At 30.3% G+C, this 17,430-nt stretch overlaps 1 protein-coding gene across 4 annotated transcripts in view; it reads right to left on the minus strand.

The window, feature by feature from the left end:
• LOC135952102 (uncharacterized) overlaps window positions 1–12,771 on the minus strand; it is a 54,414-nt gene extending 41,643 nt beyond the window's left edge. For 2 of the 4 annotated variants that reach the window (XM_065501900.1, XM_065501897.1), the window contains exon 1: window positions 10,836–12,766. In XM_065501900.1, coding sequence (XP_065357972.1) covers window positions 10,836–12,067 — 1,232 coding nt within the window. In that variant the 5' untranslated portion in view covers window positions 12,068–12,766. Of the gene's footprint in view, window positions 1–10,835 lie in introns of all 4 variants that reach the window. The other 2 variants (XM_065501898.1, XM_065501899.1) reach the window with 2 other exon arrangements.
• Between the last annotated feature and the right edge of the window lie 4,659 nt (window positions 12,772–17,430).

Consider the following 17,430-nt stretch of genomic DNA (forward strand, 5'->3'; position numbering starts at 1 on the left):
TCAATTATTTCACGCATAAATCTCTAATTGTCAAAAGACTGTGTGTTTTTACAACTAACAACAGAAATAATTGATTTAATTCACTACAAGCAATTCTCAAAATGAAATGGTCATTATACAACATACTGAGCTAATGAGCTAAAAGAGCGACTTAGTTCATTTCAGTGAGCTGAGCTGAAAAGAGCGGTCACTTCACTGAGCTAATAAACCCAACTCTACTGTATGTGTGTATTAGAGTGCTCCAAAAAAATAAAATTGCGAATTTTGACCGTCCCCCCCCTCTAGAATTGTTCTATGTATTGTAGAAACACATTGTGTAAAATATTAGGATGATAGGATAACGTTAACTGGTGGCGCAACGACGCTGAAGTTTTGAGGTGCATTTACAAGGGGAAAATATGCAATTTTTTCAGTTTTTGTAAAAATTTTGCCATTAAATAATGACTTTTACAATTTAATTTAAAAGAATCGAAATGTGTACGTAATTGTCGTTATAATAAGATATAAAAGACAAAAATTGGTGAAAAAATGTTAAAGTTATTAAAAAATCGCCAGGCCATTAACGTGTCTCAGGCCACTAGAACAAGAAATTTATGAACAAAATTAACATATTTTGAGAAATATTAAAATAAAAGCTTATTTTTACTTAAAATATATCCACATTTACTTGTATATGAGTTTTTGCCCTCGTAGGATACCGTTAACCTATACACAGGTATGACCAAAAAAATTAAATTTTTTTAACGGCAATTTCAAAACTCCAATTTCAAATTTTTAAAAATTTTGTTAAACAAATTTCAGAATTTTTTGATCATCACATGGGGATTTATTGACAACATAATAGGGAATAAAAATGTGAAAAAAGTATGTCAATACCTCCAATAGTTTTTCCGTACCTGCGATATAAATTTTGCGATTTTCGAGAAAAACTAATTTTTTGGCCATATTTTGGGGAATGACCAGAATTTCCTTACTGTAATGATTTTTAAGTAAAATCTGTTCAGAATAATATAGTCCAGGTAATTTTAAATGTAGTCTGAAAGTTTTTCTAAAATCGGAAAACTTTAACCCTTAAATCGTGAAGGTCAAAGTCAATTTTTTCAATATTTGGAATTTCTCATGGAAAGATAGCGAAATATTATATATTTTTGGGCCGATTTTGATGAAACTTAAGAAAAATATAAAATGAAGTCTAGTATTCACAATGACAGTACAAAAATGGAAATTAACCCTTAAGAGTACTTGGGGTCAAAATTAATGTGTTTTTCGTGATTTTAAAAGTTGAGGGTCATTTGGACCCCAAGTGCTATTAAGGGTTAATTTCCATTTTTGTACTGTTATTGTGAATACCAGACTTCATTTTATATTTTTCTTAAGTTTCATCAAAATCGGCACAAAAATATATAATATTTCGCTATCTTTCCATGAGATATTCCAAACATTGAAAAAATTGACCTTTGACCTTCACGATTTAAGGGTTAAAGTTTTCCGATTTTAGTAAAACTTTCAGACTATATTTAAAATTACCTGGACTATATTATTCTGAATAGCTTTTACTCAAAAATCATTACAGTAATGAAATTCTGGTCATTCCCCAAAATATGGCCAAAAAATTAGTTTTTCTCGAAAATCGCAAAATTTATATCGCAGGTATGGAAAAACTATAGGAGGTATTGACATACTTTTTTCACATTTTTATTTCCTATTATGTTGTCAATAAATCCCCATGTGATGATCAAAAAATTCTGAAATTTGTTTAACAAAATTTTTAAAAATTTGAAATTGGAGTTTTGAAATTGCCGTTAAAAAAATTTAATTTTTTTGGTCATACCTGCGAATAGGTTAACGGTATCCTACGAGGACAAAAACTCATATACAAGTAAATATGGATATATTTTAAGTAAAAATAAGCTTTTATTTTAATATTTCTCAAAATATGTTAATTTTGTTCATAAATTTCTTGTTCTAGTGGCCTGAGACACGTTAATGGCCTGGCGATTTTTTAATAACTTTAACATTTTTTCACCAATTTTTGTCTTTTATATCTTATTATAACGACAATTACGTACACATTTCGATTCTTTTAAATTAAATTGTAAAAGTCATTATTTAATGGCAAAATTTTTACAAAAACTGAAAAAATTGCATATTTTCCCCTTGTAAATGCACCTCAAAACTTCAGCGTCGTTGCGCCACCAGTTAACGTTATCCTATCATCCTAATATTTTACACAACGTGTTTCTACAATACATAGAACAATTCTAGAGGGGGGGACGGCCTGTACCTAGAAAGTTTTTTTCGTCCATACAATCTTGGAGCACTCTAGTGTGTATGTATGTTCCGAATGAACTCAAAAACGGCTCCACCGATTTTGATGAAATTTTCAGGGAATCTTCAGAATATCCTGGTGGGTAACACCGTAAAGTCAGATTTTTGATTTTCGGTCTGTGGGCGGAGAGGAGTGGCATTATCCAATTTTTACATTATACCGCTAATACCATCTATATATATTAGAGTGCTCCAAGATTGTATGGACGAAAAAAACTTTCTAGCTACAGGCCGTCCCCCCCTCTAGAATTGTTCTATGTATTGTAGAAACACGTTGTGTAAAATATTAGGATGATAGGATAACGTTAACTGGTGGCGCAACGACGCTGAAGTTTTGAGGTGCATTTACAAGGGGAAAATATGCAATTTTTTCAGTTTTTGTAAAAATTTTGCCATTAAATAATGACTTTTACAATTTAATTTAAAATAATCGAAATGTGTACGTAATTGTCGTTATAATAAGATATAAAAGACAAAAATTGGTGAAAAAATGTTAAAGTTATTAAAAAATCGCCAGGCCATTAACGTGTCTCAGACCACTAGAACATGAAATTTATGAACAAAATTAACATATTTTGAGAAATATTAAAATAAAAGCTTATTTTTACTTAAAATATATCCATATTTACTTGTATATGAGTTTTTGTCCTCGTAGGATACCGTTAACCTATTCGCAGGTATGACCAAAAAAATTAAATTTTTTTAACGGCAGTTTCAAAACTCCAATTTCAAATTTTTAAAAATTTTGTTAAACAAATTTCAGAATTTTTTGATCATCACATGGGGATTTATTGACAACATAATAGGGAATAAAAATGTGAAAAAAGTATGTCAATACCTCCTATAGTTTTTCCGTACCTGCGATATAAATTTTGCTATTTTCGAGAAAAACTAATTTTTTGGCCATATTTTGGGGAATGACCAGAATTTCCCTACTGTAATGATTTTTAAGTAAAACCTATTCAGAATAATATAGTCCAGGTAATTTTAAATATAGTCTGAAAGTTTTACTAAAATCGGAAAACTTTAACCCTTAAATCGTGAAGATCAAAGGTCAATTTTTTCAATATTTGGAATTTCTCATGGAAAGATAGCGAAATATTTTATATTTTTGGGCCGATTTTGATGAAGTTTAAGAAAAATATAAAATGAAGTCTAGTATTCACAATAACAGTACAAAAATGGAAATTAACCCTTAAGAGTACTTGGGGTCCAAATGACCCTCAACTTTTAAAATCACGAAAAACACATTCATTTTGACCCCAAGTACTCTTAAGGGTTAATTTCCATTTTTGTACTATTATTGTGAATACTAGACCTCATTTTATATTTTTCTTAAGTTTCATCAAAATCGGCCCAAAAATATATAATATTTCGCTATCTTTCCATGAGAAATTCCAAATATTGAAAAAATTTACCTTTGACATTCACGATTTAAGGGTTAAAGTTTTCCGATTTTAGTAAAACTTTCAGACTATATTTAAAATTACCTGGACTATATTATTCTGAATAGGTTTTACTTAAAAATCATTACAATAGGGAAATTCTGGTCATTCCCCAAAATATGGCCAAAAAATTAGTTTTTCTCGAAAATAGCAAAATTTATATCGCAGGTACGGAAAAACTATAGGAGGTATTGACATACTTTTTTCACATTTTTATTCCCTATTATGTTGTCAATAAATCCCCATGTGATGATCAAAAAATTCTGAAATTTGTTTAACAAAATTTTTAAAAATTTGAAATTGGAGTTTTGAAACTGCCGTTAAAAAAATTTAATTTTTTTGGTCATACCTGCGAATAGGTTAACGGTATCCTACGAGGACAAAAACTACAAGTAAATATGGATATATTTTAAGTAAAAATAAGCTTTTATTTTAATATTTGTCAAAATATGTTAATTTTGTTCATAAATTTCATGTTCTAGTGGTCTGAGACACGTTAATGGCCTGGCGATTTTTTAATAACTTTAACATTTTTTCACCAATTTTTGTCTTTTATATCTTATTATAGCGACAATTACGTACACATTTCGATTCTTTTAAATTAAATTGTAAAAGTCATTATTTAATGGCAAAATTTTTACAAAAACTGAAAAAATTGCATATTTTCCCCTTGTAAATGCACCTCAAAACTTCAGCGTCGTTGCGCCACCAGTTAACGTTATCCTATCATCCTAATATTTTACACAATGTGTTTCTACAATACATAGAACAATTCTAGAGGGGGGGACGGTCAAAATTCGCAATTTTGTTTTTTTGGAGCACTCTAATATATATATATGGGGCATTTCACGTCAAGTGAACCAACTTTTGAAATCGATGTCTTCCGATCGCGATGAAATTTGCACCAATGTGCAAATTAGTTCTATTGGATAGTAATTCGGACACCATTTTTCAACAAGATCGGTCAAGAACTCTCTGAGTTATAGGAGGTCAAAATTTGACATTTTGGCCAAACAGGTGTTTTTTTTTATCCATATAACTTATTACCTATTGTTCTTAGCAAAATGTGTCCCAAATAGTTTAGATAGCTATTTATGCAATCTTTCGAAAAAAAAATTAAAAAAATTTAATAAAATATTTTTGATTTTTTTTTTAAATCAAAAATATTTTTGACTTTTTTTTTCAAAATGGGCCCTTTTTATTTATTTTTTTTAAGAAAGCTTAGGTCTTTTCCTAAGCGACCTATACGGTCGCTTAGTGGGATGCGAGTGGGATATCTATCAAAAAAAATATTTTGTAACTCAAGTGGGATATCTATAAAAAAATGTTTTGTAACTCAAGACATAAAATTTTTTACTTTTTTTTGAAAAATCAAAAACCTTTTTGACTTTTTTTTTCCAAAATGGACTCTTTTTTTATTAATTTTTTTTTTTCTCAAAAGAAAGCTTAGGTCTTTTTCTTTCCTATCAAAATAAATGTTTTGTAACTCAAGACAAAGGTTTTTAAATTTGCACTATTTTAATTTTTTTCATATTTGTGTGTAAACCTTAAAAATTAAACTTACGCAGAGAAACTAGACACATTAGCCTTTCCGATGGTATGTAACATACCCAACTAAAATTTCATAGCCTCGATACTGTAATACCCATAATATGTTAACCTCAGGAATAAAAATCACTTTTTTTCTATGGAAATGTTGTATAATTTAATTTTGTTATTTATTTGTAATAATAATTAAATTAATATATAATAATAATAATAATAAAAAGATGAATAATTTAGTAAAATTTAATCTTAATCACAATAGATCAATTTATATAATAACTATTTTTACACTTAATTTATGAAGTTTTTAAATTTTCAAATATCCATACTTTTATCCTCCTTATTTGTCACCTTTATTAGCTGCTTTTTTTTTGTCAATCCTTTCTTGGCGTTATTAGATTCAGCTACTGATTTCGCTGCTGGCTTCTTTTTTGGCTTTTAAAAGAAATCGCATTGAGTAGATGCAGAAAACTTTTTTAATTTGAGTCTTCCATCGACAAGCGGTATGAAAGCATGGTATTGAGCAGTGCCATCGATTGTTACCGCAGCATCGAATCTGCTCTTTAGTGTTTTCAATGTTTCCTCATGATCCTCTTTGCTACTAAAAACTATTTTAGTTTCTTTACAATAATTCTTTGCCCAATGGAATAAAGCAGTCGCATCTAAGATGCGATCTTGATGAGAGCACTGGTGGCAAGAAGTTGTAGCATTAGGGCACATAGTCAATTTAAGGCAATCGCGGTAATGGTGTAAATCTTCTGATGAATTATCTTTTAAGTAATTTAAGTTGATTTCCTTCAACATCAATTTAACATATTCATGGTAAATACAAACACATACTGTGTGAGTTCCGCTGCTTCCTGCCAAAACGCAATATTTTGGCCTCAGTTGTGTAAATTTTGTGAATCCAATTTTGACATCCTCGTATTCAGATTGAAATGTTGAGAATAATTCATTCAGGTTACAGAGAACCATTCTCTTCTGCATTTGAACTTTCTTGCCATCGATTCGTACAGACATCCAGTCTTTCATCCCTGGCATCAGGCGACTCATATCATCTCGCTGATAAAACTGAGTTATTAGAGATTTAGTATCACACTCCAAAGTTTTTCCCTTCTTTTTGTTTGGGAGTGTGAGAATCCCATGCTCAGCAACCAATTGTTTAGCAATTCTTGCTTTTCGTTGAGACGTTCCAAACTCAGTCATTGTTTTTGCAGAACTCCATGTTCTTGGAGCAAGCGTGAGAAGTTGAATTCTTTCAGCTTCACTCGTTTTGTATTTCTCTTTTATTTGTTCAAGAACTTCTACTGCATCCTTATGGTATTGGTTTCGACACTCATTCGTTGAATTTGAAAAGTTAGAATAACCATCATCATCAACAGTTCTGTCTTCATTCTCGGAATTACTTTTGTCTTCATCTGGAATAACTTCAACGCAAGGCTCATTACTATTCAAATTCGGTACTTCGTTCAACTTTCCGAGCTCTTTCCTGCATGATCCACAAATTTTCAATCGTTTTGACAGCGTAGGGAATTTTTTAATAAGCCGTCGGAAATATTTCGCATATCTGATGATCTGTGCTTCATTTTGTTAAAGGGATTAAAACAAAAAGACGAATAAATTTCATTTTCAACCTTAGCCTTTTTAGAAGTCGTAGACATTTTGAATTTTGTAAGTATTTATGTAAATAACACACGTCTTAACTTTAACGCTGTTTCTAAAAAACTGATTTCCGTATGTCTACAGAATGACAATAAATAGTTTTTTAAGATCATATAGGTAGTACGTTTTAATGAATGAGTCTAAAATCTTTTATTAGGGTCAAGAAGGGCTTACATACTAAAGTACCTAGTTTAACCAAATGTTACAAATAATAATAAAAATAAACCACCATATAAATAACCTACCTGTCAACTTCTACCTCTCCACCCACTTCTTAAAGTCAAATGTCATAAAATAATAAATAAACTGGTACTTCGGAGAAGGGCCATAAAATATTTCCACTTGATTCCAAAAATTTCTTTCTGGGGCACCTGATATTTTAACAATGAAAATCACGTGCTCTGAAAACTACCTCTAGGATTGACTAAAAAAGCCGCAAGATACAAAACTCAGACAAATTTTGGGGGTGGAAAATTAATAGCGGTCGGCCTCATATTGCACCCCTCCAGTGGCTATTATCGGTCAGTTGTTGTGGTTTTTATTTTTAAGGTTTTAGAAACACTTACACACAAATATGAAAAAAATCAATTTAAAAACATTTGTCTTGAGTTACAAAACATTTATTTTGATAGATATCCCACTCGCATCCCACTAAGCGACCAAAAAGGTTTTAAAGGAAAAGACCTAAGCTTTCTTTTGAGAAAAAAAATTAATAAAAAAAGAGTCCATTTTGGAAAAAAAGTCAAAAAGGTTTTTGATTTTTCAAAAAAAAGTAAAAAATTGTATGTCTTGAGTTACAAAACATTTTTTTTTATAGATTTCCCACTCGCATCCCACTAAGCGACAAAAAGGGTGTTAAAGGAAAACACATAAGCTTTCTTCTGAGCAAAAAAAAAATAAAAAAATGGGTCCATTTTTTAAAAAAAAAGTCAACAAAGTTTTTGATTTTGCAAAAAAATTCAAAAATTTTAAATCTTGAGTTACAAAATATTTTTTTTGATAGATATCCCACTCGCATCCCACTAAGCGACCATATAGGTCGCTTAGGAAAAGACCTAAGCTTTCTTAAAAAAAATAAAAAGGGCCCATTTTGAAAAAAAAAAGTCAAAAATATTTTTGATTTAAAAAAAAAATCAAAAATATTTTATTAAATTTTTTTAATTTTTTTTTCGAAAGATTGCATAAATAGCTTTCTAAACTATTTGGGACACATTTTGCTAAGAACAATAGGTAATAAGTTATATGGATAAAAAAAACACCTGTTTGACCAAACTGTAAAATTTTGATCTCCTATAACTCAGAGAGTTCTTGACCGATCTTGTTGAAAAATGGTGTCCGAATTACTATCCAATAGAAGTAACATTGGTGCAAATTTCATCGCGATTGGAAGACATCGATTTCAAAACTTGGTTCACTTGACGTGAAATGCCCCATATATATATATATATATATATATATATAAACAACTTTTGGACCGATTTTGATGAAATTTTCAGGGAATCTTCACTGTAAAGTCAGATTTTTATATATATTTTTATATATATATATACACACATCTGTTTTTATATATAATGGCATTAACGGTATAATGTAAAAATTAGATTTTTACACACCTCTACGCCCACAGACCGAATATCAAAAATCTGACTTTACAGTGAAGATTCCCTGAAAATTTCATCAAAATCGGTCCAAAAGTTGTTTATATATATTTATATATATATATATATATATATATATATATATATATATATATATAAAAATCTGACTTTACAGTGAAGATTCCCTGAAAATTTCATCAAAATCGGTCCAAAAGTTGTTTATATATATTTATATATATATATATATATATATATATATATATATATATATATATATATATATATATATATATATATATATATATATATATATATATATATATATATATATATATATATATATATATATATATATATATATATATATAAATATATATATATAAATATATATAAACAACTTTTGGACCGATTTTGATGAAATTTTCAGGGAATCTTCACTGTAAAGTCAGATTTTTGATATTCGGTCTGTGGGCGTAGAGGTGTGTAAAAATCTAATTTTTACATTATACCGTTAATGCCATTATATATAAAAACAGATGTGTGTATGTATGTTCCATGTTTCAATGTTTCTACCTATGTCCGTTATAGACTCTGAAACCATACAACCGATGAGCTCCAAAACGGTTTTATTAATAAGGCAATTTTGTGAAGATGGTTTTAGAGACCTAAAACACTGCAGTAGATCCATTCAATCCATTTGTGAAGCCGTTTTTTGAATTTTCCAATACAAAAATTTGTCCTAACTTTGAAATTTTGAAAATTTGTATACCTTACATTTTGTATGTAAGAAGTGATTTTTGGAAATTCGAATTTTAAGGGGATAAAAACTGGTACAATCGGTATCTCTACAGCTCAATCTATCTGTCTATATACATATATATATAAAAATGGATGTTTGTATGTATGTATGTTCCGAATGAACTCAAAAACGGCTGAACCGATTTTGATGAAATTTTCAGGGAATCTTCAGAATTACCTAGCGGGAAACACTGTAAAGTTAGATTTTTAATTTTCGATCTTATTTAATTGAGGCAACAATCATCGGTGTCAGATATAAAGGCGAAGACGTACTGATTCTACGCATAACGATTATTGCCAACTCACCATTTGATTTCAAGCGGCTCCAGTTCCGTTTCGTCTTGCCTTTGTTATAACCATTAGCAAAGCACAAGAACAATCATTTAACATTTTCCACTAAATACATTCGTTTCTTTTTAAGGGCATATCATGACACCACCTTATCCACTGTCATCTGGCTACAGATAATAAGTGTTCCGGGAGCGAAGTCAGGTCGGTGGAGCCGTTCTTTAGTTTTGTCCAACACTGTATATTCCAATCGAGATCGAGATGCAATATAAAACAGATGTTTTCTAAGGGCCAGCAACGCGGACAGGGTTCAGCTAGTTTTAAATAAATAAAGAGTTGTTACAATTTTTAAACTACTAAACGGTTTTTATTTGCAATCAAAAGTATCCGGTTTATTTAAAGGAAATAAACCAACGTTTTGAAAAGGTTAAAACGTAACAATATGTTGTTTATATATTGGTAATAACTTTGATCTTGTACAGGTGGCTTTTGGCCGATTACACATACATACAAAAATTATCAGGCCTATCACACATTTTGATCGGAATGGTTGCAATTCCGTAGTTTTAATTCCGAACGATTTCGTTTTAGGTTCTTTAGATTTCGTGTAATTAATTCCAAAAAGTTTAATAATTCTGTATTTATGATTTTAATTTTAAATTGAATTGATTACAAATTTTAGAAAAACAAATAATTACAAATTTCATTCCGAAAGAAATTTTCTTTTACTCTTTCTGAAGACGCGAAATACAGAATTAATTCCACTTTCGATCGGAATGGAATTCTGTGACTGGTCTGTATATGGTAGTTTTTTTCTACTTAAAACAACATCCAAATATCGAAATTCTACATCATCATGTGAATTATATGAATTACAAGTTGTTCAATGAAATGTAAAATTTATATGTAGGTTTTTCATCTAAACAATTACGAATTACAAAATATTCATTATTTCTAAAATGAAGTATTTGTTTACAATTTTTGTTTATTATCAGCTGTTTTTGACATTTTGCCGAATTATTCCCAATAACAAAAAGCATGTTATTATTGCCTTGTTGTATTTGTTGCCATGGTGCTATCACATACAAAAAGCCGAACAATTGAATATCCTATCCAGGAGTTTTATTTAGCTATTTTATTTAATTCATACATTCACATGCAAATACTTTACCTTACAATATCTTCATCGTTGAATGTAACGCTATCGACTGCCAATCGTTTAAGTTGCGTATTATTGCATATTAGCGCCTTTAAAGCTATATTTGTCATTGGACTGCTTAACATTTCAAGACCCTCTAAGCAGGTAAAGCGACAATGATTAGAATTGACATAAATCAAACCATCCATCATATAACAATCTAAATCAATCAGTCCAGGACACAATCGAGCCAAAATGTTCAAGTCCAAATCACCATTGCTTTTAATCATTGTCAGGTGGACTAAATTTCGTCCAATGTTTTCGAGTAATTTCACCAATTCATTTGAAGAAAATTTATAAATTTTTAGTTTTCGTAAAAAGGTACTAGCGAGCGCCCGCAGACAACCAAACTTTGGTGTATCTAAATAAAGAGATTCTAGATTTGGACACGTCTTGACTATTATTTTTACAGCTTCCTCGTCTGAACCCGTATCATGGAGGTATTTCAGTTTGCAAGTAAAGTTCTTGTCGACATTATCGTGAACAAACTTAAGAGCAGGTCCAACAAACGAATATGTTGACAGTGTCTCAACATTAGGGCAATTTTCCAAAATAAGAGCAATATCTGAATAACAAATGTTTTCCTCGCCTGGAATTCCAACATCAATAACAGTTAAACGTTGTGCACACAAACCCTTGCTAAGACATTCGATGCCAATTTCAGTGATGTCCGTTTCGCCCGATATGTCCACTACTTGCAAGCGTTTACAGTGTTTAGAAATTACTTGCAGCAGATCATCGTTAGCAATGTAGGGCACATAGAGTTTTGTGAGATACTGACATTTCTTTACAATTTCGAACATGTAGTGCATGTGTTCATCCTTAACCCATATTCCCTTCAAATTAAGGACACGTAATCCAGCACCCTGCGCTGCAATCACCTGAAGTATTTTCTCATAATATGAAAATGGGAAGACCTCGGTCACCAGAAACGAAACACCACAATTTAATAACATCTGCAAACAGGTAAAACGCATGTTAGCATCCAAGTAGTCCGAACTTAGTATCACTCGCAGTAGATCTTGATAAATGTTTGATGTTGCACCCGCCATTTCTAGATACTGATTTATTTCAACCATAACAATATTAATATCGAGATCAACATCCGGTGCATATTTTGCATATCCCAGTGTTGATACAATCAAATTTGCCAATTCACCCAAAGAGCTGTCGCTCAATGATCGCACATTACACTTTTTAGCCATATTTTTTTTTATTCTTTTGTTTTGTCTTTTAAATGGTTTAATTCAGAAATGTTTTTATTGTGATCGTTAAATCATTAACATACAATTAGTTTCTGATAATTTTCTCTAAATTATCTTGCTCTCTCACTCACTCTCATCCGTAGTCGTTTTATTCTCTCGTAATATTCCTCCTTTATGTTGTCGATGATATGCTTTGTTATCGATCATCTTAAATTATTATTTTTGTTTTTTTATTTATTTAAAATATTGCGTATAAACAATGAATTTGTTTGTAAACAAATTTATTTTATATATCTATCTATTTATGTATGTACATATGTTTGTGTGTATAAGTTTTGTATTCCTTCACATCATAAAAAGTTAGCTAGCTGCCTTCCTGCTTGTCTATCTGCACGTCTTCGCCGAAAAGACGAAAAGCTTTTATGCCAAAACACTTTCAAGTTCAATAATATGCATTATACTAAAAACAAAATTTATTACATCATTAATAATTATTTTTTTACGTATTTCCAAGAAAATTATACAAATTATTTAATTATTTACTAATTGCAGTTTATATTTGAAATAACGGAATTATTTTCACTTCACTTTTTAACATGAGGGCACAGGTGTTTGTTCTTATTCTTTAACGATTACTGAAGTAAATCTAAAAAATATTTCTATACTTTCAATGTACGAACCGGAAAATAAGACATTTGAACGAGACCAAACTAATGAAGGTACTAAAAAAGCTTTTATTTCTGAAGATTTTAAATATAAGAATTCTTGTACACAAATCTAGAACAAAATACATACATATCTATACAACTTTTGGCACACTGAGGAAAACTCATTTAGACAATTTTCAAATTTATCTATCTAATTAAAAACAAACAAATTTTAATACATATTTATTATATTCTATTAATATTATACAATTTAAAATTAGTCCCTCTACAATCCGGATAAATTTATTTTATGCTAGGACAACAGTTAAATGCCGTCGTTTTACCGTTTTTACCTTGAATGTTTTGTTATTCACATTTTGCACTGTCATTACTTCAGTTCCGGTTCTTTCCCTTGTAAGCGTGTTTGTCTAATTTCGTAGCAAGTGTCATGTTTTTAAATAATAAACGCAAACATAAATCATTAACTTTAAAGGAAAATTGTGATATTTTACAAATTCGAAAAATTCTATGTTCCCAAATCAACGATTTGTAATTTAAAACAAGTAAGAGTGCTATATTCGGCTGTGCCGAATCTTATATACCCTTCACCAAATTATACTTCAAAATTTTAAATATTTTTAGGTAAACAAAATTTAATTTTTTTTGCAGTTTTTTTAATTTTTTGGAAAAAAAAATTTTTCGATTGTTATTTAAAATTTTTTTTTTTAAATTTAAACATTTTTATACCCTTCAGCTTCGTGAGAAGGGTATATATAAGTTTGTCATTCCCTTTGTAATTTCTACATTTTTCATTTCCGACCCTATAAAGTATATATATTCTGGATCCTTATAGATAGCGGAGTCGATTAAGCCATGTCCGTCTGTCTGTCCGTCTGTCTGTCTGTTGAAATCAATTTTCTGAAGGCCCCAGATATCTCCGGGATCCAAAATCCGTCCATAAATAACGGAGATATGAGCAAAAATCCGAGACAACCTCTGAAAATTTCATCAAAAAACACAATGTATTGCATGCTTTGACAAAAAAAAACAACAAAACGTATGCTTGGATGTGCAAGCTTTGTGTATTTTGTTTTTTTTTTTGTGTTTTGTTTCTTTTGGCGTTGTTGTTGTTTTTTATACAACTAAAGCAGGGAAAGGCAAAACATGGGCTCCGCCAAAGTAAATTAATAAAGTAGTGACAGTACTACAACAAATACAACATTTACAAAAACCACAAGCAATTTGTTTTTGGTTTAAGGCAAGGCGTATTTAACAAGGTGACAGCAGTGGCGAATTGAAATAAATACAGGCGAATTCATTTATTTTTTATATATAGAGTTTGACATACGTACGTACGGGCGAATATTTTTTATATATGTAGTTTGACATTTGTGCGTGCTATTTCTATAATCAGCTGTGCTGCCGATGGCACCTTATTAAATGCACCTTGGTTTAAGGTCTGAGCTGTCAAAGTTGCCTGTTGTTGTTTTTGCTTTTGGGCTTGTTGTATTTTTCGCCACAACAACCACAAGTGAATTGACAGTTCAGACCAAAGTAAAAAAAATAGTCAGCTGTTCTACTGAGTCTACTTTATTAATTTACTTTGGGCGCCGCGTTTTTCATTTAATCTTCTCTTACGTACGTGTGCAAAGTAAATTAATAAAGTAGACTCAGTAGAACAGCTGACTATTTTTTTTACTTTGGTCTGAACTGTCAATTCACTTGTGGTTGTTGTGGCGAAAAATACAACAAGCCCAAAAGCAAAAACAACAACAGGCATCTTTGACAGCTCAGACCTTAAACCAAAAACAAAATTGCTTGTGGTTTTTGTAAATGTTGTATTTGTTGTAGTACTGTCGCTACCAAAGTAAATTAATAAAATAGTGACAGTACTACAACAACAAAGTTGCCTGTTGTTGTTTTTGCTTTTGGGCTTGTTGTATTTTTCGCCACAACAACCACAAGTGAATTGACAGTTCAAACCAAAGTAAAAAAAATAGTCAGCTGTTCTACTGAGTCTACTTTATTAATTTACTTTGGTCCAAGATGTATTAATTTACAGGTGAAGTCAATAAGTCAGCTGATTATTTTTTGTTCGATTTGTTTTCTGTTTTCTAACTGTCAAAGTTTATTTACTTATATATAAAATTATTTTCCGTTTTCTAACTGTCAAATCTTTTTTATTTAAATTGAAAATTGTTTTCGGTTAAATCGAAATTTTTAAGAGCAGTTGGAATATCGACAAACGATCCTAGATTCCGTAATACTCCCGTTGATCTCCAGGTGGCGTGTCATAATGTCCATGGACGTTATGTCACACCAAAAAGAGTCATAGTGTCCATGGAAGTTATAACAATTTCAAATGTCCATGCACTTTGTGACACTTTTAAAACATAAATGTTTTTTAAAATTTGGTTAAGATTTAAGAAAGTGGCACTCTTATCCCGGATAGAATTGCTCGTAACTTTGGTGTTGTATTTTGGATTCATTTAAAAAAGTTTCCTGGATAACGTCCATGGACATTATGATGAAGGACATTATGACACGCCAGCTTATATCCACATCGGCATGACCCGTGCATTCGAAACGGTCGCTGTTTTTAATGAATCGAAATTCATGGCTCTACAAAACACACGGGACATAGTAAATGCACGGATAGCCTCATAGAAAGTATTAACAATTAGAACTGAATTAAAATTTGTTTCTTTTAAAATAAGAAAAAAATCAAATTATATTGCTTTTATTTATTTTTGTTTTGACATTTAGAAAATATTTTTACAAAAACAAAATAATGTTGTTTTTGCTTAGTTGTATTTGTTGTAGAATTGGGACTACCTGTAAATGATTATGCCATGCTTTGGTCGCTACCAAGGCGTATTTAACAAGGTGACAGCAGTGGCGAATTGAAATAAATACAGGCGAATTCCCTTATTTTTTATATATAGAGTTTGACATACGGGCGTACGGGCGGATATTTTTTATATATGTAGTTTGACATTTGTGCGTGCAATTTCTAAAATCAGCTGTGCTGATGATGGCACCTTATTAAATGCACCTTGGTCGCTACTTTATTAATTTACTTTGTACGTGTGCACACGCATTGTAGAGAAATAAACAACTTTTAATCAGTCTAGCTTGAGAACTCAAACAAGCAGGTTGTGTATCGTTTTTTTATCGCACAATTTAAGAATCAGCGTTGCCAGTGAAAAAAAAAATGTCCCAACTTTTAAAGATGTATGGTGAACAATATGAGATTTTACATTTTTAATTGGGGAAATGAGACAAAAATTTACTGGCAACACCGATTCGTGGTGAGAGCGGAGAGAGTGTATAACTACCCAGTCGGACTTTGAGTTAACTTAAAACTAACTAATGGCCAATCAGAAATGAGTCACAGGTGACTAAAAAACTAGCTCATTTCCCTTGTAAATCCCTATTCAGTTTTTCCATGTAGTGTCATCACAGCCGCTGTGATGTTAACTTTTTAATTTCGATTACCGTACAGCCCTAAATAAATTACCGTTTTTTAGGTAAAATTACCGTATCCAAAGTTTTATTCAAAAATAATAATATTTTCTTATTGAAACAGGTTTATTTCAATAAGAGGGCATATATTCAAAACTCTCTATCTTAAAAAACACAACTTTTGAGGAAAGCCAAAAAACTGTTTTTTTCGCGTATTACTTGAGTTATTAAAATTCGGTATGCTACAATTATTATTTTAAAGCAACTACTGAATCTCACATATAATTGGTTTTTAAAATTTTGCATTATTGGAGACTTTTCTCAAAATATTCAATGTATATGTATAAAAATGATAAGATAGAGGATTTTGTATTTTAATAGAATTAAATTATTTTGATTTCATTTATGCCATCTCTCAATTGTTAACGTGATTTATTTAAGATAATGGCTAATAACACAACATAAGATAAAAAACATATACAATGAAAATATTTTCATGGTAATTCATTTTTTTAAATGATTGAAAAATGTAAAATTCATGTTCAGCATTCAAAAATTAGTAAGAAAACATGAATTGCAAGAAGAAATTATTCCAAAAAATATTTGAAAATTAATTATTTTTTGCAGAACATAGAGAAATAACAAAAATGCAAATAAAACAGCAAAAACAATATGTTTGTAAGAAATTCACACCATAGATGAGGGCTTTTTTACTGAACATTTTTCCATCAAATAGTAATTTTCGTGAATATCAAAGATAGAGGGTTTTGAATATAGGACCAAGTTTGTAAAACGGCAGAATGCCATTTTTATCAACATCTTTTATTTGCCTTATAAATTCCTTATCAATTAGATTAAATTCATCCATTCTGGGAAAACTAAACTAGTTGGTATCGAACAATTGGGGATTTATTACGTCAATATTTTTAATTATTGCATTTGATTTGATTCAAAAAAATTTTTGCAATCAGTTTTTAATACTAATTTGTATGTTGAAATATCCATACTTGAAAGACTTGCGATTACTTTACCGCCTAGATATATTTTGTCTAGCGGTAGTTGGTTATCATCATCTTCAAAACTGTCTGATTATTTTAATGAGAAATATGTATATCATATGTAGACTCATTATGGCAATATAACTTTTGGGATATAATTCTTCAAAATTTAAACTTTTTAAAATTACCGTACAAATGTAGAAATTACCTGCCTACCGTACGGAGGTCTAAATTACCGTACAATACGGTAATT

The sequence above is a fragment of the Calliphora vicina genome, chromosome 2 (genome assembly GCF_958450345.1).
Source record: "Calliphora vicina chromosome 2, idCalVici1.1, whole genome shotgun sequence".
NCBI classification, from domain to species: Eukaryota; Metazoa; Arthropoda; class Insecta; order Diptera; family Calliphoridae; genus Calliphora; species Calliphora vicina.